This window comes from Ixodes scapularis, unplaced genomic scaffold (assembly GCF_016920785.2).
Source record: "Ixodes scapularis isolate PalLabHiFi unplaced genomic scaffold, ASM1692078v2 PGA_scaffold10__122_contigs__length_95168666, whole genome shotgun sequence".
Classification (NCBI taxonomy): Eukaryota; Metazoa; Arthropoda; class Arachnida; order Ixodida; family Ixodidae; genus Ixodes; species Ixodes scapularis.
This window is the reverse complement of record NW_024609836.1, coordinates 33,634,278-33,658,129: the sequence shown is the minus strand read 5'-3', so window position 1 is coordinate 33,658,129 and position 23,852 is coordinate 33,634,278. Positions and strand designations below refer to the sequence as shown.

Sequence of the window (23,852 nt, the reverse complement as noted above, 5' to 3'; positions counted from 1 at the left end):
AAGATATTTTTTTTTCTAGCGCAACATATGCATCGTGTTGCAGAAATAAATTTAGAAAAGTTTACACCTTTAGTTTATTTACAGCAAAAATGAATTAGGCATTTCCAAGTCCTCAGTGTCCTCCCAAATATAGCGCTACCGGGCCGGGCAGGAGTCTCCAAACTAACCGCCACCTTATTCAAAAGTTACACGTGATTCCCGAAACCTTCAATGAGGAAATGTGGTCTATTCTCGGTGGCTCAAGCCATTCAGCCCAATGTATTCATTAATTTCGTTGGTAGCTATTTTCTATTTAAAAAAATTCTGAAAATCGTTTATAACTCTCCCTTCAGACAATGGCAAGCCCGGAAAACTTTAGCTTCTGGTCTGGAACCCTAGCACTACATATGGTCGGATAGAAAGCGTTCGGCAATGTGTGGCTCGTTAATTTCTGCGGTGAAAACATTGTGTATTGTTTTAGAGCACACCCCGTATACACACGTGCAAGTCTACCAGTTCACTTTTTGTGCGCGTCTGCTTCTTGTGATACGTTAATTCAACCTAAGACAACATGCCCCTCGTTTTATATTATTATTATTGTCAGCACTGACCGATTACTCTAGTTATAGCCAATTAACAAATAGTGGTGTTCGCGACAATGCTGTCGCGGATAGCATGCAACCGCCTTAAAAGGGTAACTTATCAGATAACTAATAGAATTGGGTTTTAACATAGAGGAGCATGCCTCGCCGCTTGTGCTTTACCGTTCTGCGTAACTGACCTTTTTCGGTCAAATCCCGAATTTGATCAATAAATTAGACATATTTTTTGTAGCGGAAAAGGGGAGGGGGGGGGGGGGGGGTGTTCGAAAAGATTAAACGTTATTGATTATAATATTCGTGACTATGATAAGGATTGACAAGGTATATGAAAATAAGTACATAATACTGGAGCAACAAAATATTTTCAAAACTTTTCACTTGCATTTCAAAGTGAGACAGCGCACCCAAAGGAATATTTGCTTGGAGATTATAATGGTTCATTTATATCGTAAGCAGAACGAAATAACTACGTACAACAAACTCAGGTAAATGAAGTCATATTCAGTTGTATCTCTCACTCAGTCTTAGAATCAATGGCGAAGAGCAGTCGGACTCAGAACTCGTATTGTAAAGTATTTAAGATTGTGACTGAGATGTTTTTATTTTATACTGTGGGAGTCCAATGATCCCAAATTCCGTTGTGGCATTCGGGGTAGGCTGCAGGGTCGGCTGGCTTGTTAAGAGGCTTCGCCTCTTCTTTTTTAAGGTCAGCGAGTAGCTTCTTTAGCTCATTTAGCTTGCCAGCCTGAAAGAAAATGAATAACTGTCACTTGAGTCTGCGATATTCAACAGTACGATTTCGATACACTGTCAGCAGGTGTCTGAAGCGAGTACAGATGGCTTCGGTAAACGTCGTATCAGACAGCTGGCCAAAAGAGTTGGCAGCTCATGCTGGTCCCACACAGATGAGTTCGGTTCGAAACCCACCAGCAGTTTTCAATTTACAAATTTACGACTGACTTTTCCACCGGAAAGTTCCAATACATTCTCGTCAGTTACCGTGTGTGTTCTAGTTTAAAGGGGCACTGACACATCAAAATCATATTTTATTTTACTATCCGAAACGATTGAAAACGATGCCTGGACATTACCCTCAAAATTTGAAATTGGGAATTCAGTATTTCTGAATTAAAAAAAAAAACAATTTCCAAATGCCGAATTTGAAGTTCCCGCGCGATCCGCGCCAGTGCAGTGAGTCAAATTTTGCAGTCTCCTGCGACTTGACTTTCTTTCGGACCTCCGCTCCACGCTGTGAAGCTAAGCGCCGTTGCTACCGCGGCCCGAAGCGAGGAGGAGGCGAGCAGGCGGGATAGAAGGGTGCCGGCGCGGGAAAAAAACCGGTTTCTTTCCCTACTCACCGATAATCCTCTGCTCGAGCGCCGCCAAGTTTTCCGAGGGAGCATACAAATCCAGGAAGCGACATCACACCGAAATCTTATTTTCGGTATTTCAAAAAGAAAGGCCGTAGTGCGTTCGCAATTGCGTTAAAAAACATGTTTTACGATTACCGTTATTAAATGTTATAAAAAGGTCACCTACAAAGCTTCTAAATTTCCTGATTTTTGACGTCACCGATCAAAAGAAGCAAGGAGGTGAGCGCGGGAAATATAAACGCCAAAAATAAAAAGGCGCGCGCGCGCGCGGGGAAATTTTTTTTCGCTATGCGGTTTTTTTTTTTTGCGTATTTATGACTACAACTTCCATCGTTTTAGACAATAAAAAAGAATACGACCTTGGGGGTGTCAGTGCCCCTTTAAGACCGCGCCGAACCTATAAAGTGTACGAAAGCAACCGTGGCGTGCTGCTTCGAGTCAGTATTTCGCCTTCGCTTGATCCTGCTTTTATGCCTCCATTGACTTCCCGCGACTCCGGTCATTTTATTTCTGCTTTGGCACAATTTCGCCCCATTAAACATTGAGTTTTCTCAGTAATCAATTGTTCGGCCACTCGTGATTCGTGACAATATCTCTAAGCGAACATGTCACGGACAAAGTATAATAACGCGCAAGAAACTCGGATATCACAAACACTCTGCTTAGTCCTACCTAGCATCGGATTTTATATTTCGTTTCACTCTAAGTTCGTCCGCAGTCGATGCTATCCGGCCCAACCAAATACGATGCCCGACGGAGTCTGAGGTCCCTGAATAGGAAAGGTAGCGCCATCTTCTCCCTTCTTCTCTGCCGCGCACACTTTCTCTGTCACACTCGCGCGTCGACTGTGCACCGCCTAAATCGCTTCCAGATAGCAGGCGGCGTTCTTCGAAAAATGTAGCTGCTTTTCCGTATAGGGGGCTTTAATGGAGCCAATCAAGCAGCGAGAAAAGTGCATTGTAACGGTACTCGTCATCTCTCTGCGTCTGCTATCCCTGGCTAAACCATAAAATAAATGCCTCATCACCTTGCGCTTTTTTTGCTTGTGTTGTGATTGGTTTTGACCATGGAGGTATAAAAAGCTCCTGGAGGCGACATGACGGTGTGCAAAGGGAGATGCCCCCCCCCCCCCCCCCTTTCCAAACGATGATCAAAACCAAGAGACGTTATTGGACGAAAAGGAGATGGCGCCAACTCCTTTCGTCCAATAGCGTCTCTTGGTTTTGGTAAACGTTGGGGGTCCTGTCCCTCTGCACAGCGTCAAGTCGCCTCCAGAAGCTTCCTATGCCTCCATGGTTTAGGCAGTAAATAGCAAAAGCACAAACAAAAAAAGAACAAAAAAATAAAAGAAGACGAGCGCCGTGATGACGCCCTTTTGGAGCCACTTGATCGTTTCCATTGGGTCGCGGCATTGCCTGGGATCTGACTTAATGCTAAACTGAGGTGAATTGCACTATGTGCCCAAGATACGCGTCTAAACCACCGAAATTTACATCAGCTTCCAATTAGAGGTGAGTGAAACCTATGAGGTGGTTAACTGTCGCACTGATGCAATAGCACGAGGCATACTTATGCAGACGCAATGTCAACATTTCCAATGGGTCTCCTCCAATCGCCTGTGATTGCTACAAATAATTTTGTAGACGCCACAGCGGTAAACGAGTACCGGTTCGTTAATAGCTATTAGGTTACGTATCCCTTGTCAAAAAATGACTTGCGAAGTAATGCTTTTATAAAGTGCTTTTTTTTCTTTTAAAGAAAAAAACGGTTCTGGTCCTGGCTAAGTTAGGTACATTGGTAGGTGCAGCACTTTATTAATGACAGAAAATCTAACGATGAGCAACGTGCTCGTCGACCTCACAACCTAACCACACGTCGACATTCCAGAATGTTCTCTTCATCCGGGTGCCGGCCCAATGTTGCCAGTCTGACAGGGTTGTCAGACCAGATAGAGATATGAGTCAAACACCACAAAAACATTGCTTTTGTTTTACTTTTTTATCTTATTTCGTGGGGAGGTAGTGGCCGCTACACTAGTTCAACGACTTCGAACTCAGCACGTCACTATTCTGCGTTTCACGAAAGCTTGGCGAATTGTGGAGGAGGGCCCCGCAACCCAAAAAGAGCGTCGGAGCGAGGCCCGTGACCCGACGTCACGGGAGCATTTGTATCACCACGCCAAATGCGAGGACCGGAGGAACCGGCTGTCGTCTGCCAGCCAAGAGTCGTCTGCTTCGTAACCAACCAACTTCGGATGAACATCCACCTCAGCAACATATCCGTCCGCTGGAATAGCGAGTTCTGAGAACAGCTCATGAGACAACCATATACGCTCAATTTAGCCGCGCATCTGTGACGGGTGCTAATACCAGGGCACAGTGTGATGTTTTGAGCGGAAACGGCCAATTGCACGGATGCGATCGCCGGCGATCGCCAACGGCCACGGCCCTACAAGGCGAAAAAAATCGAGAAGATACGGATGTGACGTCATTTTTTTGGTCTAACTGTAAATGAAACTAAATTTGAGATTATTTATTCTTCATTCTTCACAGAATTGCCTAGAACTCCTTTTTGTAGCGGAGGGCTCTGTTGCTGTGGAGGTAACGAGGCCCCGGTGGCCTCGACCATGGAGTGTTATCAGGTGCCTTGCTCCGGCGCCCTTACTGGGTTGTGAGGGCCGCAGCAACCACAGTTCACCAAGTTATCGTGAAACGGAGTATACAATCCTTCTAAGAACTGAATCGTAATTTCAGCTTTCTAAGAATAAAATGTGACTAAGTAGTTGATTGGAAGGGGCTTCTATTCATATGCTTTCATTCTTAGGAAAAGGCTTACAAAAACATTAAGCGATTTATAAAAAAAATAAAGAAATAGGCGGAGCGTACAGGTGTTCACAACTCACAAGTAATGCATAAATAAGCAAACGCTTCTATCCTCACAACCAGTCCTGTTGTGTTAACTCGCATTATTCAGTTTTTATCAAATATTGTTACAAGAGATATCAAATTGGATGTGGCACACGCTGATGTTCCATAACAGGCGTATGAAACAGGAAACATGGAAATATGGTACGGAAAACTGAACCTTACAAAAACCGTTTCACTGTATTTTCAAGGATATGTAGCCTATTTATTGCACGGGAATCGCAAATATGTCCCGGTTACGAACATATTCGCGATTTTCCTTCCTCAGATTCCGCATGTAGCTATTAAAAAGAAAATTAGTTGAAGAACGTTTTTAAGCTTCAATTTTTGTGTGTTTCGTACGGTGTTTCGCACGTGCTTTACACAATTTGCTTATCCTAAAAAAAAAAAAAAAATAGAAGCGTAGCGTGTTTAACTTAATTCGATACTTCGCAGAAAGCCTTCTGACGCAGAATGGGCCGAATGTTTCTGTCGACCTATTTCTATCTATTCCGCGTACTGCCTGTTTTGCCAAAGCGCGTTTTTTTTTCTTTTTTTAAGGGAGCCGCCAAGAATACACGACGCACTCTGCGTCAGTATTCTTACAGTCCTTTTGTAATTTGTTAAGGTGAGTTATTCACCTCCGTCCGAACGTAAGGAGAAAGCGTTAAGGATTCGCTGAAATCTATGTCGTTAAACTTTTAATATTGTTTGGTAAACGGTTACATTAAAAGTGGTTAGGCACGTGATCACGTAAATCTAGTAGATTCCGTGACACCTATAATGAACGTTATCACTTAGCCTATTCTTATGACATCATCATGTAACATATATTGATTAATTACCTGAGATCAGGCTCTAGCACGGCAAATGTTTAGCGACAAAAGAAGTACATGGCGGCTGTAACGACGCTCATCCAGGCAGCTTTGCTGTCGCAGATGAATAAGCGAAAATAAAAAAAAGCTTTATTGTCGCAGGGGTAGAGCAGCAGATTATAAAGCGAAAGGACCGGGTCTTAACTTTGCGCTAAGGGCAACGCAATCTGTTCGCTTTTGTTCTTTTTTTTTTTCTTCTTTTTTTTTTGCGAGAATAAAAGCTTTTTTTTATATTCATGTGAAAACTTTTTTCGTGGCAGTGTATACATAAAAACCGACAATAAAATGCATCCTTCGTTAATATTTTCTTTAAGTATTTTTTTTTTTTTTTGTACGAGCATATTTATTTGTTTCCCGTTCTGTGTGCAATATGTACGGAGACGTTTCGATTGCTTTTTCATGGCTTATATTGATAGTATAATTCAGATTACTTACCTCCGTCTTCTCGCATACCAAGTTATTTGTTTCACAAGGATCTTCTTTGATGTTAAATAAGTAAAATGTATCTTGATGTATGTCGACACTCGACGGTTCGTTACTACAGTTTATCTTGGCCTCGGCCCTCCAGTAGGGAGAAAATTGTAGGGGTTCGGGTTTATACAAGTCTCTGAGAGCAGAGGCAGCCACGCACTCATTCATCAAAGCTTCGAGGTCATCCAACGGACGCTTGCCTCCCACGGTCTCAAATCTCTGGTCATACAAGCTTTTGTTGAATCGTCCTTCAATGAGTTTGTAGTCACCAACTCGAATCGCGGAGTAGTTTAACACTGAATTTATGTTGAGCACGACCATGTCACGTTGCGATTTGTGTGATGCAGACAACGAGTCCCACATGTCGACTCCGTCTATATTGCCAAGATCTGAGACGTTCCCTCCTGGAAGAGACGATACTCGTTAAGCATGCGATCAGTCACCCGAAATTCTACCACCATGGTCGCTTATTGCTAGCGTGCGAGACCTGAAGGGGAACGCTCATTTCCGTCTTGGTAGCATCTTGGAACTGCCACCAACGACAGTGTACGCGCTAGGTGGCGCACGCTGCCGCCCTTTACAAAGGGAATAGCCATTAACATACATACACACATCCGCGTTATGTTGCATAGCTAACCGCTGCCGGCTCCGACCTCATCTAAAGCGCCCGAAGAGTCTTGACCGCGTCTGCATCTTCCCGCAGCGGTGTTTCTCAATCTCGCTCCGGTGTTAAAGGGTTACTGCAGAGAAAAAAAATTATATTTAACAGCCTAATTGGGACAAGCAAGTCACAAAACAATTTTTCTGCCAAAAACATTTTTTTTTAGAGCAATATTTATTGCGCGAGACTGATTTTAGTTTGCGGCTATTTCGTCCGTTTTAAATCGCGCGCCACAAATTTGGTATTATGCGTCACGTAGTGGCTGCTATACGTCAGGGGATGACGTATAACAGCCACTCCGCGTGCGTCGAAAGAGCGGGAGTTTCAAATGTGGAGAAATTGTGATTTTGACTAAATTACGTCTTGTGGCGTAAGTATTGCTAAAAAAAATTTGTTTTTTCGCGGAAAATTTGTTTTGTGACATGCTTGTCCCAATTAGGCTGTTTAAAAAAAACACTTTTTTTTTCAGTTACCCTGTTTAAGGTTTCGCACCTCGACATTAGAAAACCTACCTTCGTCCAGCGTTGCTCTGTATGTCTTCTCGCGTCGTTCGACTCGCAGGAGTTGCTCGGAGCTTGGGCTCAATCTTGTCCCTCGCGGTTATAAGCGGCAAAGACGGTAAAACTCCTGCATGCTTTCGCTTATCTGCGCAAGAACGAACCTCTATACGAGGCACGTGTGGCTTCAACGGTTCGGAAAATCGTTCCAGAACGACATTCACATTCCCGGGTGCCAGTAACTGTTAAAGTCGACATAAAAGGTATTTTTCCCTCCTCTCATTATCCCATTGCTCTTCGCGCTCGCTGGTGAACCCAGTAGATATACAGGGATTGAGATAGTCAAGGCGGTCTGTGCCATCGCATGGAGAGGATCTCTGCTCTTAATGTCGAAATCTTGTATATAAAAAAAGGAAGTAGTTGCCACAGCTCTGGCTCCCAACGTTTTGTATAGCGCTATGCTAAGGTAAGCTGAGATTACTAAGAAACTGCGGTCGGTTCCTACACGCAATGTCTGTGAGCAGGGTTGGGGAGAAATCAGATATACTCAAAAATGTATTTGGAAGTACAAATACTGGAATACATTAAATTAGTAGCTAAAATACTGATACTAAGATATATCTGTAAACATGTACCGCGATGCGTATTGGAAATACATTTTAAAAACAGGCAAAAAGTATTTGGAAATACAAATACAGGAATGTATTTTAGGGAGGGCAGAAATACAAATACAGAAATACTGATAGTGCAATACATTTTCCAAATTTTTTGAGACGCCAACTGTGATGAAGCTTGAAGTTTGAAGTGGATGTTTTGGATCCCGAAATTACTTTCCTGTAGGCTTCGCACTTTGCCTTGAAGGTAGTGGTTTCGGACGACAAGGAGTCTTCAATGGGCCCAAAAAAACGTTCCATCAACGGCTGACCGTGGTCCCTTCCATGACATCCTGTCTATCCGACGAGGGAATCCTGTCAACATTGATCACATGATGTCACGGTGGAACGAACTAGTATTCTTCATCTGTAGGTTTGGCCTTGAACATAAAACTTCACCACGCTGCTGTATGAAAGAACAATACATACTTTCGTGGTAGGTTACCTAGTTAAAGATCGTGCATGCAGTGTCATTTGGAATTTTTGAGAATAGTGGACCACCTGAAGTATCTTGGAATACATGTCTTATCTTCCGTTACGGTTGAAAAAACGATATGGTGGCATCCCTGTTCTGAAGGTTCCTACTGCCGACCCTCCGCCACCGACGCACGGATTGCAGTCCTCAAGTTTTGCCTAGCATTATCCAAACAGAGATCTCGTGGATTGCGAGCTGATACTGCCGGCACAGGTGCGAGCTGTCCGAGAAACAGCGGTCTCGAGACGAGTCGCGGGAGTGCGTAGTCTGGGATGGCACAGCAAGGCCACTTCTGGCCTCCCTCTGGGTTTCGGATCACCAGACCAGCGGGTCACGTTCACGTCGGCTGATGACGCACACTTCAGCCGTGCAATGTTACGGGCGCAGCCGCAGGTGCATTCGAATATGTGTTGAACTTCACAGCATGAGTCTTCCTACTATTTGTAGTCAACCACCGCAAGCATCGTGCTATCCGGAATGTGAGTCAGCTTTGCCGGCTGAGTGTACTGTGTACGCTAAGGCGAGAGAGACGGTTAGCAGCGGGGCATCAGATGCCAGCAAACAATGACTCAAGAAATCCCTACCCAAGGACCTGCGGCAGAAGATGCTCTGACACAACCTCTGGCACGCCACCTGGTTCGGGTCCCCGACTACGCAACATTTCTCAGAAGAGAGAAGAGGACGCATAGAAAAATAGTTTGCGGAATCAAAAGGAACCTTAAGGCTCTGTTATACTCCGACGTAACGCGCGCGCAAGCGAACGCTGGCCGAAGTCGGCTACGTCACGCCAGTCACGCCGCGCGCGTCGAAAATTCGCCCTCTCTATACCCCGGCGGCCCTGTCGACTTCCGCGGCTCGCGTCGGTGGGCCGCCAGCGCGGCGCATGCGCAGAATCTGGCTACAAGCACGCGTTTCCTGCGAGAGTGCGCCATTTCCGGTTCCTTTTCGTTTCGAATAGCAGACGAGAATTCTCGCGCTTCTTCAACGCCAAGTTCGAGCGATGGCGTGGACATACCTTGCACGACGAAAACTCGCGCTTGCACTGTTGGTGCACCACCTGCGCCGCAAGCGTTGGCGGTCAATGTGCATACAGTACATCTTTGACAAGCGCACGATCTACGGCACTCAAGCTTCCTCGTGTCGTATAAGGCTCTGTTATACTCCGACGTAACGCGCGCGCAAGCGAACGCTGGCCGAAGTCGGCTACGTCACGTCAGTCACGCCGCGTGCGTCAAAAATTCGCCCTCTTTATACTCCGGCGGCCCTGGCGGCTCCCGCGGCGCGCGTCGGTGGGCCGCCGCCGCGGCGCATGCGCAGAATCTGACTACGAGGGCACATTTCTTGCGAGAGTGCGCCACTTCCGGTTCCTTTTCGTTTCGAATAGCAGACAAACATTCTCACGCTTCTTGAGGGCCTAGTTCAAGCGATGGCGTGGAAGTACCTTGCAAGGACGAAAACTCGCGCTTGCACTGTTGGTGCACCGCCTGCGCCACAATCGTTGGCGGTCAATGTACATACAGTACATCTTTGACAAGCGCACGGTCTACGGTACTCAAGCTTCCTCGAGTCGTAGACACACGGGTGAGGACGAATTCCCTCGATCAGCTTCTCGACGACCGAGTCTGATTCTTCAAACGTGACGCCACAGGGAATGGTGCTCCCGTCGTCTGCTATTGCTCGTATTTGCCGCGAGGGCTACCGGGAGCCAGCGCGCGATGCATCCTGGTCCGGCGTCGCTGGCGCGGCCGGCGCGGAATACGGCATGCTCCATTTTGGCGGCGAGGCGGTCAGGCTGCGTCGAACGCCGCCGGTCGCGCCGGTTACGCCAAGACGCCGGAGTATAGAGCGTCGGATTTTCGCCGACGTGACGTCGCTGTGACGCGCTCGCACGCGCGCACGCGTTAGGTCGGAGTATAAAGGCTCTGTTAAGGCTCTGTTAAGGCTCTGTTATACTCCGACGTAACGCGCGCGCAAGCGAACGCTGGCCGAAGTCGGCTACGTCACGTCAGTCACGCCGCGTGCGTAAAAAATTCGCCCTTTTTATACTCCGGCGTCCCTGGCGGCTCCCGCGGCTCGCGTCGGTGGACGGCCGGCGCGGCGCATGCGCAGAATTTGACTACGAGGGCACGTTTCCTGCGAGAGCGCGCAACTTCCGGTTTCTTTTCGTTTCGAATAGCAGACGAGAATTCTCGCGCTTCTTCAGCGCCAAGTTCGAGCGATGGCGTGGACGTACCTTGCACGACGAAAACTCGCGCTTGCACTGTTGGTGCACCAACTGCGCCGCAAGCGTTGGCGGTCAATGTGCATACGGTACATCTTTGACAAGCGCACGGTCTACGGCACTCAAGCTTCCTCGTGTCGTAGACACACGGGTGAGGACGAATTCCCTCGATGAGCTTCTCGACGACCGAGTCCGATTCTTCAAACGTGACGCCACAGGGAATGGTGCTCCCGTCGTCTGCTATTGCTCGTATTTGCCGCGAGGGCTGCCGGGAGCCAGCGCGCGATGCATCCTGGTCCGGCGTCGCTGGCGCGGCCGGCGCGGAATACGGCATGCTCCATTTTGGCGGCGAGGCGGTCAGGCTGCGTCGAACGCCGCCGGTCGCGCCGGTTACGCCAAGACGCCGGAGTATAGAGCGTCGGATTTTCGCCGACGTGACGTCGCTGTGACGCGCTCGCACGCGCGCACGCGTTAGGTCGGAGTATAAAGGCTCTGTTAAGGCTCTGTTAAGGCTCTGTTATACTCCGACGTAACGCGCGCGCAAGCGAACGCTGGCCGAAGTCGGCTACGTCACGTCAGTCACGCCGCGTGCGTAAAAAATTCGCCCTTTTTATACTCCGGCGTCCCTGGCGGCTCCCGCGGCTCGCGTCGGTGGACGGCCGGCGCGGCGCATGCGCAGAATTTGACTACGAGGGCACGTTTCCTGCGAGAGCGCGCAACTTCCGGTTTCTTTTCGTTTCGAATAGCAGACGAGAATTCTCGCGCTTCTTCAGCGCCAAGTTCGAGCGATGGCGTGGACGTACCTTGCACGACGAAAACTCGCGCTTGCACTGTTGGTGCACCAACTGCGCCGCAAGCGTTGGCGGTCAATGTGCATACGGTACATCTTTGACAAGCGCACGGTCTACGGCACTCAAGCTTCCTCGTGTCGTAGACACACGGGTGAGGACGAATTCCCTCGATGAGCTTCTCGACGACCGAGTCCGATTCTTCAAACATGACGCCACACGGAGTGGTGCTCCCGTCGTCTGCTATTGTTCGTATTCGCCGCGCTTCCCGCGCGTGGGCTGCCGGGAGCCAGCGCGTGATGCATCCTGGTCCGGCGTCGCTGGCGCGGCCGGCGCGGAATAGGGCATGCTCCATTTTGGCGTCGAGGCGGTCAGTCTGCGTCGAACGCCGCCGGTCGCGTCGGTTACGCCACGACGCCGGAGTATAAAGCGTCGGGTTTTCGCCGACGTGACGTCGCTGTGACGCGCTCGCACGCGCGCACGCGTTACGTCGGAGTATAACAGAGCCTTTATACTCCGACGTAACGCGCGCGCAGGCGAACGCTGGCCGAAGTCGGCTACGTCACGTCGGTCACGCCGCACGCGTCAAAAATTCGACCTCTCTATACTCCGGCGACCCTGGCGACTCCCGCGGCGCGCGTCGGTGGGTCGCCAGCGCGGCGCATGCGCAGAGTCTGGCTACGAGGGCGCGCTTCCTGCGAGAGTGCGCCATTTCCGGTTCCTTTTCATTTCGAATAGCAGACGAGAATTCTCGCGCTTCTTGAGCGCCAAGTTCGAGCGATGGCGTGGACGTACCTTGCCCGACGAAAACTCGCGCTTGCACTGTTGGTTAGAGCACTGCACGGGCCGGAATTTCTAGGCCCGGCCCGACCCGGCCTGGTAGAGCCACGGCCCGGGCCCGGCCCGAGCCCGACAGAATTTTAAATTTCTAGGCCCGGCCCGACCCGGCCCGAAAGAGACGCGGCCCGGGCCCGGCCCGAGCCCGACAGAATTGTTAATTTCAAGGCCCCGCCCGACCCGGCCCGATGGCTGTAGCCCGAAACAACCCATTTCCGTTTGAACCCGTCCTGTTTCGACCCGCTCCCGAAACGAGCTCCCCATTTGAACCCGTCCTAATTCGACCCATTCTTTAAACACCCTTCCCATATGAACCCGTCCCGTTTCGACCAGTTCCCTAAACGCCCTTCTCGTTTGAATTTGTCCTGTTTCGATTTATTCCCTAAACGCCCTTCTTATTTGAACCAGCTTCCGAAACACCCTTTGCGTTTGAACGTGTCCCGTTTCAACCTACTTTTATAAGGCCCTGCACATCGCAACCTCTTCGCAAAAAGTCTCCATCGTTCTAAGCCTGGTCTGCGCACCTTTTCTGTTTAAGAATATGTTCTGAAGTAGCTTTACATGTCAACGCGTTCTTAAAATATACAACCCTTTCAGGCAAGCTTAAGTTTAATATATTCCTAGTTAACCCCTTAAAACGTTTGTTTCAAGATGGTTCCCAAAACGTGCAAGCGCGGAACGGACTTTGTACACTGCGCGACACTGATACCGCGAACAGGACGTTGGCTCTTTTTTCGAATTTTACTTCGAAATGGTTTTAGTAGGCACCAAAGTATACCGCTTAGGTCTGTGGCCCAGATGAGCACTTCTAAAGACACTAATATTTTTGAAAACAGCGTTTTGATTCTATGAGATAAGCATAAAAACACGACGATCGCTTGTTCGCGCTAATATAGTGTCGCGCTCTGTGCAATAAGGGAGTCGTAGAATAACGTACTCAAGCACTTTGGGCAAGCTAAAATTAGCATCGCCATAGGTTTTACATCGCAACGCTATTTTTACGGTACCCAAAGCGCTTGCGTATGTTTTTCTAAATCTTCCTAATAGTGAACTAGATATTTTTGAGAGCGATGAATCAGACAGGCTGACAAGCATATGACTGGGACTTTATTTTGTTTACAACTTATAACACAACCCTCGCTCACACGGAAAAAGCTTGAAGGCTTTCTAGCTTCAAGATGCCTTTTAGTTATTATTTTTAACGACGCTGTAGTGAATTTGCACTTCGCTTTTTTTGTATTCAATGAACCTAAAAGATTAATTAGCAAACTTCTTGCTATCAACAACAATTTATGATTTACGGCATAAAATTGCCCAGGCACGGCTCGGGCCGGCCCGGGCCGGCGCGGCCCGAGAACTTTTTTGTTCAAGCCCGAGCCCGGCCCGGGCCCGAGAAAATACGTGCTACCCGGCCCGAGCCCGGCCCGCGGGCCGGGCCGGGCCCGGGCTTTCGGGCTGGCCCGGGCCCGTGCAGTGCTCTACTGTTGGTGCACCGCCTGCGCCGCAAGCGTAGGTGGTAAATGTTTATAACCTACATCTTTGACAAGCGCACGGTCTCGTGTCGTGTCGTGTAGCACGGTCTCGTGTCGTCCTCACCTGTGTTCCTCGTGTCGTAGAAACACAGGTGAGGACGAATTCCCTCGATCAGCTTCTCGACCCCCGACCGAGTCCGATTCTTCGAACATGGCGCCGCACGAAGTGCTCCCGTCGTCTGCTATTGCTCGTATTCGCCGCGCTTCCCGTCCGAGGGCTGCCGGGAGCCAGCGCGTGATGCATCCTGGTCCGGCGTCGCCGGCGCGGCCGGCGCGGAATACGGCATGCTCCATTTTGGCGTCGAGGTGGTCAGGCTGCGCCGAACGCCGCCGGTCGCGTCGGTTACGCCACGACGCCGGAGTATAGAGCGTCGGGTTTTCGCCGACGTGACGTCGCTGTGACGCGCTCGCGCGCGCGCACGCGTTAGGTCGGAGTATAACAGAGCCTTAACAGAGACTTTAGTGAGTATAGTAACAATGCCCCAGCATCGCCTTGACTCTGGTGCCCTCAGAAGTAAAAACAAAATACGTTTAGACTTGTGTCTTTTTTTTTTTTTTTGCGGGGGGGGGGGGGGGGGGGGGGGGGCGGAGTACTTCTCAAGAAATGTAACGAAATACATTTCATTCTGATTGTATCGCGATACAAAGAAACATTCCAAATGTATTTCGATTCAGGAATACAGATACTGGTGAAAAAAATGTATCGCGATACAGAAATACAGATACGAAATGTATTTCTGAAATACTATCGCGATACATTTGTATTGCGATACTGCCCAACCCTGTCTATGAGAAATGTTTCTTCTTAGAGCCGCACCGTGACGCCACCTTTTTTTGCACGCTTTCAATAGTTCCTTGATAAGATATTGGCTAGGTATTCAAGATCAACATGCAGGGTATTTGTTTCTATGACGGCAAATATATATCGGTTAAGTGAAGTAACTTTAAAGCAATGAGCCGGGGGGAGTGAAAAGTAAAATAAGCGTTCTGCTGGAAAACTTCTAGAACAAAGTTTATTACGACGTTTCGAGCGGGGACCGTTCTTCATCAGGTTAAACAACTACAGTTCGAGAGGGTTTGTATACCTAACAACCCACTCTCTCCCCCCATCCACAAAAAGGGAGAGAGAGATCACGTTTAAGCAAGAGCACAACACAGATCGCCGTTTGAAAATAGTACAGCATAAACGCAGGCAGATAAAGTTGTTCAGGGCCGCGAGAAGGCAGTCCCCTTGTCCGATCCTCTGTAGAGGTCGTGGAGGGTAGGCTTACCGCCGTGACCCCCGAAATATCTAAATCCTGTAACTCTCAGGGTTCGCTATAAAAACCTAGGTGCAAAGTCTGCAAGCACATGTCAAAAACCTGGGTGCAAAGTGTGCAAGCAGATGTAAGAAACAACTTGGGCCAGAAGCGCACACTCGAACTTTACATGGAAAAGAAAAGGCAGCCATGACTGCAGCTATGACGTTGTCTACCTGTTCCACTGCGATGTCTGTAGCAGGCAGTACATTGGACAAACGGATCTGGGTTTTAGGTTGCAATTTAATAATCATAAAACGCCCGCTCCACTGTTTCCCCATCTAACACTCTCAAACCACCTAAACCTGCCCGACCACACCATCGACAACATCTATGTTATCATTTAAGAATCCGGTTTTCGCACAACAATTGAAAGAGAACAAAGTTAATAATTTCTTATTTACAAGTTCTGTGCTTTGAATGAGGGCATAAATGAAAGCCCCCGGAGATTATTTAGTGCACGGCTAGCCTCGTCCTGATTGCATACTATTATCCCCTCCGTCCTTCAAACACTTCCGAAACCTGACCTTTACCTCGAAGCGTTAAACATTGTTGATAACTCATTCGTCAGAACCAAAGAATACAACAAAAAAACCTTTAGGGAACGCCCTGAACAGCTCCGTTAAGCAGGCATAGACTGCGTCTTCCTAGGACCTTTTGTTTCGCACAAACACTGCAATCTTCTGATAGTGAATCCTGAGACATAAGGAATTCAAATGTTTCGGGGGTCACGGTGATGAGCATCCCCTTTAGCACCTCCACAGGGGATCTGACAAGAGGACTGCCCCCTCGTGGCCCTGAACAACTTCATCTGTTTGCGTGTGCGCTGTACTACTATTTTCAGACGACGGTCTGTGCTGTATTCTCCCTTAAACGTCTACTCTCTCTCCTTTTTTTGTGGATGTTTTTGTGGATGGGGAGAGAGGGTGGGTTGCTAGGTGTATAAACCCTCTCGAACTGTAATTTATGTCCGCCGGATTCAGTTTTCTAATTCCAGTGTCCTTATATATATATATATATATATATATATATATATATATATATATATATATATATATATATATATATATATATATATATATATATAAGGACACTGGAATTAGAAAACTGAATCCGGCGGACATAAATTACAGTGTAAAATTATCATTGGCAAATTATTTTCCTGATACCTACAAACTTTTTTGAGTATTCGTTTCGACCGGCACATTCCAAACATAAATTTGCAGTCTGTGGTCAATATATGCCATAACAGTTGTTAAGATTAAGACAGCTATCAGTCATTCAATGGCTTTTATCAGAATTAACGCATATTAAAGTTTACTGCAAGGTCATTTTGCTTTGCGCTCTTCTTTGGAGAAGTCGTCCTGTCAAGTTTCCGACATACCGAAACATATAAGAAAGCAGCGCAGAAAGCTGAGCGCCCAAAGAGACGGCAGAGTAGAGAACGCCCAAATTTTCCACGGCCACGTGACCCTCCCACGACCACGTGACTCGCCACCCTCTTCCGCTGCGGAAGCTGACGTCACTTCCGGGTGCGACTTCCGCCGCTCTACAAGTTTGTAATTTAAACCTCACGTTTATTTTCACCAATTAAATGTAAAACAACAAACATTAGTTAATTAATCTACCTGCCATGACGGTTAGCCTTCTATATTGCGTTCCCCAATCCATGTAACTCAGCAGCAGAAATCTCATTTATAGAGTTTTTTTTTATTATTATTTAAAGCCTGTGAAGCTTCAAACACACCCTATATATACTCACCCGCTGACGAGTAGAGCGTCGGAAGCCAATCTGAGATGTGCATCAGCTGGTTGGAGACACGCTTCGTGTTCTTCAGACGACGACTCCATAGAAAAGCTGTGCCCCTAACGCCACCCTCGTATAGGGTAAACTTTCCACCTCTCAGGGGCCAATTGTAGCCTCGATTGGACTTGAATCCCCAGGGCAATGCGCCGTTGTCCGAACAAAAAACGATGATAGTGTCATTTAACATGCCCGCCTTTTGCAAGGTATCGACGACGATACCAATAGATTGATCCAGTGCGTCCACCATACCTTCAAGAAAGAAAATACGCTAATGTTATTAACCGCCCTCTAACAGTTAACGGAAAGATATATACATAGTATTTTCTTTTATTGAGAATTTCTTTTAAGTCCTGAAAGCTACACTATACGCGGTACGTGCAGCATGAGTAATACCCCCAGTGGGGCATAATGTAGGAGTTAAATCGCCATGATAACTATAATAATGAACTAAAATTTGATCATACATTTTTAATTAGTGAAAATAATCATTTGGTTCAGATTATAAACGCTGAGGGTCTTAAAAACATCTATATAAGTAAGTCTCAGAAAGGTTAGGGACAGTTGGGAAGCGCGGATTTTTGCGCCGCCGGCCTTGCGCCCGTTGCACAAGGGGTCACTTCAGCGCACCAACACGGTTCCCACGTGCCCGAATCTTTCTCAAGTTACTTAGGTTTTCGATGACGCTCAGCAGGCTTCCAATTGAAACCATGTCTTTATTTTCACTAATGTAAAAGTTAATTAACAAGTTCGAGTTCATTATCTGACCTGCTGTGGCAATTGGTCTCCTATATATGTCCCTCTGGCCACATAACTCACCTGCAGAAGCCGGATTATAGTAGTTTTCACGGCAATTTTTATAATAAATTTGTAAGAAAACAAAAGCTGTATACATTTTTAGGTATTATTAGACAGAAGTCATTTTAGTAGTCTTTTCGAGGTCTGTAAACCGGTCTGTAAACAAGAAATAGTAAAAGTATGCAGATGAATTAAACATAGTACACAATTTAGAATGAAGGTTAGAAAGTCACCAAAAGAGAACATTTAGCCAAATCGGTAATGTCTTTCACATTTAATCAGTATTCGGTTCATTCATCTGCACATTTCATACTTCATAGTTCCTTGCACTTGATAAAAAGGAAGAGAGGAAGCATGGAGGGCGTGCGAGTTCCGAGGAAAGACGGGGGCCCACAGACAGGTGTGCCCGCAGAACTGACCCATCATATCTCTAAAATAATAAACCGGTAAATATAAAACATACGGTTCAGTCAGGCAAGGAAACAACCACACATATCTTTCGATTTTATCCTGCATTTGAAGATTAAACAGGCGGCGCAGCGATTTTTGTAATTTGTGTAAACGTGAAATAAATGCCTGGAATATATAACCTATAAAAAACACACGTCGGATGTTTCTCCTCGTGCAACATATCCGTCTAATATATAAACTTTCCTCACTCCGTATCGACGACCTAACCCTATCCTGGATTCGAAACTTCCTTTCCCTCGGACAGCAGGCCACCGCAGCCGGTCATTTCCCTTCTGAGCTTTCTGATGTAACCTCTGGGGTTCCGCAAGGTATTGTCCTTGGCCCCCTTTCTTCCTAACCTACATTAACGGCCTTCCACAGTAACTAACATCGGGTGTGCGTCTATTTGCTGAAGATTGAGTGCTATACAAAGATTGACAATTCTGACGATCATCTGCGTTGTCGAAGCGATGTTAATCAGGTAGAACGATGGTGCTCTAAATGGAAAATGACCCTTAGCACTGCTAAATGCAAACTAGTTTCATTCACCCGTAAAAGATCTAACTCAGACTTCACATATTCACTTAACGATTCGCCCATCGCATGTGTTTCTGTTTACCGGTACCTCGGTGTTCAGCTAGCCTCAAACCTTTCTTAGGTACTCCATATTAACAGGATTACCGCTAATGCATCCCGTACACTAGGTTATTTGAAGCGCAACTTAAAATTTGCACCCCCTCACCTTCGCAAATTATCTGATGAGACATATGTCCGCTCTTCGTTAATGCAGCCGCCATCTGGTCCTCTCCCCAAACCTATCTTATTAATCAAATGGAATCTATTCCAAATCGAGCTGCTTGTTTTATTTCATCACCATACTCACGTTTCGACAGCACATCACTAATAAAACAAAATTATTCGATCTATTTTGTGTAAACGCGCCGTATAATTTCTCTTTTATGCTTAATTCACAGATTATGCTATAGCCCCGTTGGAACTTACTGCTCTCTTCCAGAACTACATAATAAAGAGTCACGAACCTTTAACACTAAGACATTCGAGTGTATTTTTGGGACAACATGAACATTCAACAATTTTGCCTAGCCACGTGTCATTAAACTATGAAACGATCTTTCCAAAGCCATAGTGTCTATTTCTGATCACGAACCATTTCGGTCAGAGATAATTATTATTTTACCATAAATAACAGTGTCAGATACTTTTATCCATTCATTTCTCGTTGGGGAAAGCCGCTCATTCTGTTTTCGACACAATATTAACTGAATATTGTATGTCCGTGTTTACAATATTTCAGAGAATAGTGTATATATGTATGTTTCGTTTCTACGCTTACGTGTTTTGCATAATAACTATGTTTGCATAAAACATAATAACTATGTTTTGCATAATAACTATGTCCGTAATAACTATGTTTTATACCGATACCTTTGATATTGTACTGATGTTAGTATGCAGTGAGGTATGTGCAGTACATTTTTTTATCCAGCTGTATTGCCCCCCCCCCCCCCCCTTTCACGAAATGCCGAAAGGCCTTTAGGTATTTTTAATAAATAAATAAATAAATGAAAGTCGAAAAAGAAATTAAAGAAAGACGAGAAGCGCTCTTTCCCTCAATTTGCAGCCACAACAAGGGTCCACTTGGTCTGGGGCAGATTATATGCCACCATGTGTATCATAGCCATGCGCTGGGGTTGGTTGGCAAACCACAGAACACGCGCTGCGTTCCAAATGTTGTTAGGGTTCGGCTATTGTCGTCATTGCAGCGATTGTATACGGGCCACGTGTCTACCCGAATTCTGGTCGAGCTATGCATTCGCGCGCGCCCAAATGGAGTGCTAAAGCAATGATCGAGACCAATCAATGAGTCGTCTTGAAATATTGTTACTTGGGGACTATAGATCATCACTGGAGGACACTGCGATTCCCAAACTTCGTCATCCAGTTTTGCGAACGAGAGATTTTATTCTTGTAATTACACCACAACAATAAGATTCTTTGCCAAGGGTGTTTCGTGCTAGTACACGCGGGTCCCATCAATGTCAGTAAGCTCATCACCGGTAGAAAACTCTCTAACCGAATATCATTGCATAGCGGTGTTGCGTACCGCTGTTGAATATATCGTCAAGTTCATTATATAGGAAATATATCACAGTGCAAGCGCTGCACCCGTAAAAGAGCGAGTACGCACCGTTTTGGTAGTCTTAATTATGTCATTAAACTGGTACAAAAAGCGACACTAAAGGAAGAGACAACGTAAGAAATTAAAGTCAATACGAACCTGCAAATAAAGTTCTGTTTTTTTCTCCAATATAAGAAACATTTCTCACGCCATGATTTGGAACTTGGAGAAGCGGGCGTCCACCACTTACGTGAGGTGCTTGGTGACTTAAGAACAAGAACATTGGCTGAAAGTGTACAGGACATTTGATGAGCTCAATATAATGCGAATTTCCTGGTTCTCCAAAAGCCAAACAAAAATATGTATTACAAAAAGTCTAACTTTCACTGATTCATCACCTCGAATGAAATGTACAACAGATTATTTCTTATTTCAATAAAAGTGTGTATTATCATAGCATTAATAGCTGGAAAATGTGCACCACCACCCATACATCAGTGTAAGTGCTTTTTTTTAATTAATAAATTGTGTTTATTCTCACCGCTGATTTGTTATGGCGCCGAATTATTTCTACAGTTTTGTTCGTGTAGTAATATGTTGCGTATTCTTTTTCTTCGGCCCAGTAATTTTGGTCACCACATCTAAAATCATGGCCCGTGTGATTGTTCTGGAACAACAAAAATAAATATTTCCGCATGAACAAGTGAGGATCGCTTAAACAGCAGACTAATTAAATAATGCCAGAATGCAGTGTACTTTGCAAATACATGAAATGAGTAGACATACTCCCTTGAAGTTCTGATTGTAATAGTCCAAAGAGGGGTTGTAGAACCCCAAAAAGGTGTCGAACCCCCGTTTTATGGGTACATACTGCCTGTCGTAGTATCCGAGGTGCCACTGCAATAGAAATTAGCGCTACAAAATAGGTTTAGCGGTACATCCTGCTGCTTACAGGAGTCAGTCCTCAAAAAATGTTTTCAAACTTTTGCTTTATATAACTCAATAGTACGAAAACACAATTTGCCTTTGCAGTCAAGGCAAGAGGTCACATTTATTTGCTTAACCTCTGCCCCCCCCCCCCCCCCCCCCCCCCCCAAAAAAAAAAAGAGATCTAGTTTGTTGAAATATTGGTTTCTGTAGTAATAAATCGGCTTCATCTTAACTCCAGAACAACTCTGCGTTATCAGATTTCGATCGGGTAGATTATATTGTTATTTGGCCGAATTAGCAGATCTGCCAAGACATGTCGCAAGTAATCTTAGAGTCTTCTGGATGTTGCACTAGTAGTGTGGGTCATATGGCAGAATTTGTTTTATAACTTTAATAACAATTGGCCTACCTTTCCAACCATGTGGGTTTTATAACCCAGGCACCTGAAGTAATCTGGCATAAGAGTATAGTTGAGCGGCAAAGCCCACGGCTCCGCTGGCTTGATTACTGAATGCTGCATGCCTAGAAAAACGATACATAATTTATGCGAACACACATTGGTGCAAAAACAGAAAAACCATTTGCACATAAGACGAGTCTTACCACACATAATTATATGGGACCTCGAGCTATAGCCTGTTTCACTTTAAGCCTCCTGTACCACGGTGGCCATCTTGAACAATTAAGCCATTAGTTCAACCACTGGACTTCGGCACTCATCCTTGTGGCTAAAAAGCTGTGGCTCGTGCCACTGGTCCCTTTTCCGCTCTCAATTCCCTCCTTTCTGCTGCTCTCCTGTGCATACTCAGAGCGTGCTGTCGCCTCCGTTTTGCCTATTAACGTGAAACGCTCTTTGGCGAGGTGTTCGGCAATTCTTGAAGCCCAAATGTGAAGCCTGGATAAACGCGGGATCGCGAGGCTCGACACCGATTGGTTGACGGTCGGGGAGATGGGTGAGGTGCTCGACGCCGATTGGTCAATGGGGAGGTCAAGTGATTAGAGGGCTAGGTGAGGAGGAGCTCGACCACATGTGCGCGCTGTGGGAGAGAAGCTCGAGAGTGTGGAAAACTCTGGAAGAGCGCCAGGTTCATCTGCTTGATTAGCGGTAGTATCACTTCCTTGTAGGAGCAACTACCAAGTGTACACATGGTACGCATTGCACTAGCTGATGAATATCGCCGTCAGCGTAGGCGTCTGCCGTCTGGGAACTCGGAGTATCGCTATACGTTGTGATTCTGGAACGCTTCGCGTATGTAACACAATTGCCTAGCAATTTTCCATATTTTGTTCAGAACACCTGGTGCCAGCAGTCCCCAACTGGCACAGAAATGGAGCCAGCTCGTCGAGCGAGGATGCCAACCTGCATGGGAAGCATTTGTTTCTTGATATGGGCTTCTAATTCGCGCTACAGGGTCGCGCTTTCACAAGAAAAAACTTTAACGAACAGTAAAAGACATCGTGTCAGGCTTTCTCAGTATTTCGCGAATAACAGGTTTTTGCGCGGCGTAAGGTCGGACGGTTGTCATTCCACAGAATTTGCAAACGGAAGTGCTAGCAATACAACACGAAGCCCACCCAGGAATGACCCGCTTGAAGATGTTGGCATGGTCATATGTGTAGTGGCCGCACTTATATAAAGAGATAAAAAACACCGTTCGTCACTGCAAAAACTGCCATCCTTCCAGCGAAGACTGTGGAACGACTTCAGCCCGGGCCATACCCGACCAAAGTTTGGTAGCGCGTTCATGCTGATTACGCAATGAATAATGGTGTACACATTCTGGCTTTGGTACACGCGTATTCAAAGGGGGTTGAAGTTTTCTGCATGCATGCGACAACGGGCAAGAAAGCCGTGCAAAAACAGAATACATTCTTTGCAGCTTACGGCTACCCTGAAGAGCTAGCGAACGACAATGGACCTCAATTCATCGCAGAAGCCTTTCAACAGTTCCTACGGAACCGTGAGATTAAACACACGAAGACACCTCCATACCAGGCCTCTCCCAGTGGAGCTGCAGAACGTCTTGTAAGGCAACCAAGACATCTTGGGAATAAACAGCGGCAAAGAAACATGGACAAGAGTAAAGGAACAAACACGACAGGACGGCGCTGAACTAACAATTGTTGTTTATTACAAATGCACCAAAAGACACGCAGTGCCGTTTGTGGCCTGTGTGTCTGGCGTGGTCTATAAGATCCCCTTGTCTAGTGGCAAGGTGTACGTTGGACACACGGGCCGCTGCCTAAATGATAGACTTAGGGAGCATTCGTATTCACTCAGGGCTACAGTCGGGGGGTTGCTACCTTTACACTGCAGGGACTGCATGTGCCAGCCTAATATTAGTGAAGCCACTGTTTTGGACAGACATAGAGATAGGGTGACAAGAGAAATTATTCAGGCCTTTTTTATCTCAGAACTTGGCGGGAGATGCGTCACCGAACCGTCAGTGGTGTTATCTCACAAAGAGTTTGGGTACCTGCGATCGACTATAACCGGCATTACGTAGCCACTGATTGGGGCTATCGCGACATAGTATGCTGCTTGGTTTGCACGTTTGTGTGTGT

The 23,852-nt window shown here is 46.5% G+C and overlaps 1 protein-coding gene across 1 annotated transcript; it reads right to left on the bottom strand.

Annotated features, from left to right (window-relative positions):
• Positions 1-1,185: 1,185 nt before the first annotated feature.
• LOC121834761 (arylsulfatase I-like) lies at positions 1,186-21,897 on the bottom strand. Its single transcript, XM_042288522.1, has 6 exons — positions 21,891-21,897; positions 21,697-21,809; positions 21,125-21,254; positions 16,928-17,221; positions 6,168-6,607; positions 1,186-1,326 (listed from the first exon to the last, which is right to left on the bottom strand). The coding sequence occupies exons 1-6, from the start codon at positions 21,895-21,897 to the stop codon at positions 1,186-1,188; spliced, it is 1,125 nt and encodes a 374-aa protein (XP_042144456.1).
• Positions 21,898-23,852: the final 1,955 nt, after the last annotated feature.

Bases quoted from the DNA above. Each gene is read 5' to 3' on its own strand.
- LOC121834761 (XM_042288522.1), bottom strand. The intron at 21,255-21,696 runs GTAGGCCAATTG...TTTCTATTGCAG, and splicing joins AAACCCACATGGTTGGAAAG to TGGCACCTCGGATACTACGA. The intron at 1,327-6,167 runs GTAAGTAATCTG...ATTTTCTTTCAG, and splicing joins TGGTATGCGAGAAGACGGAG to GCTGGCAAGCTAAATGAGCT.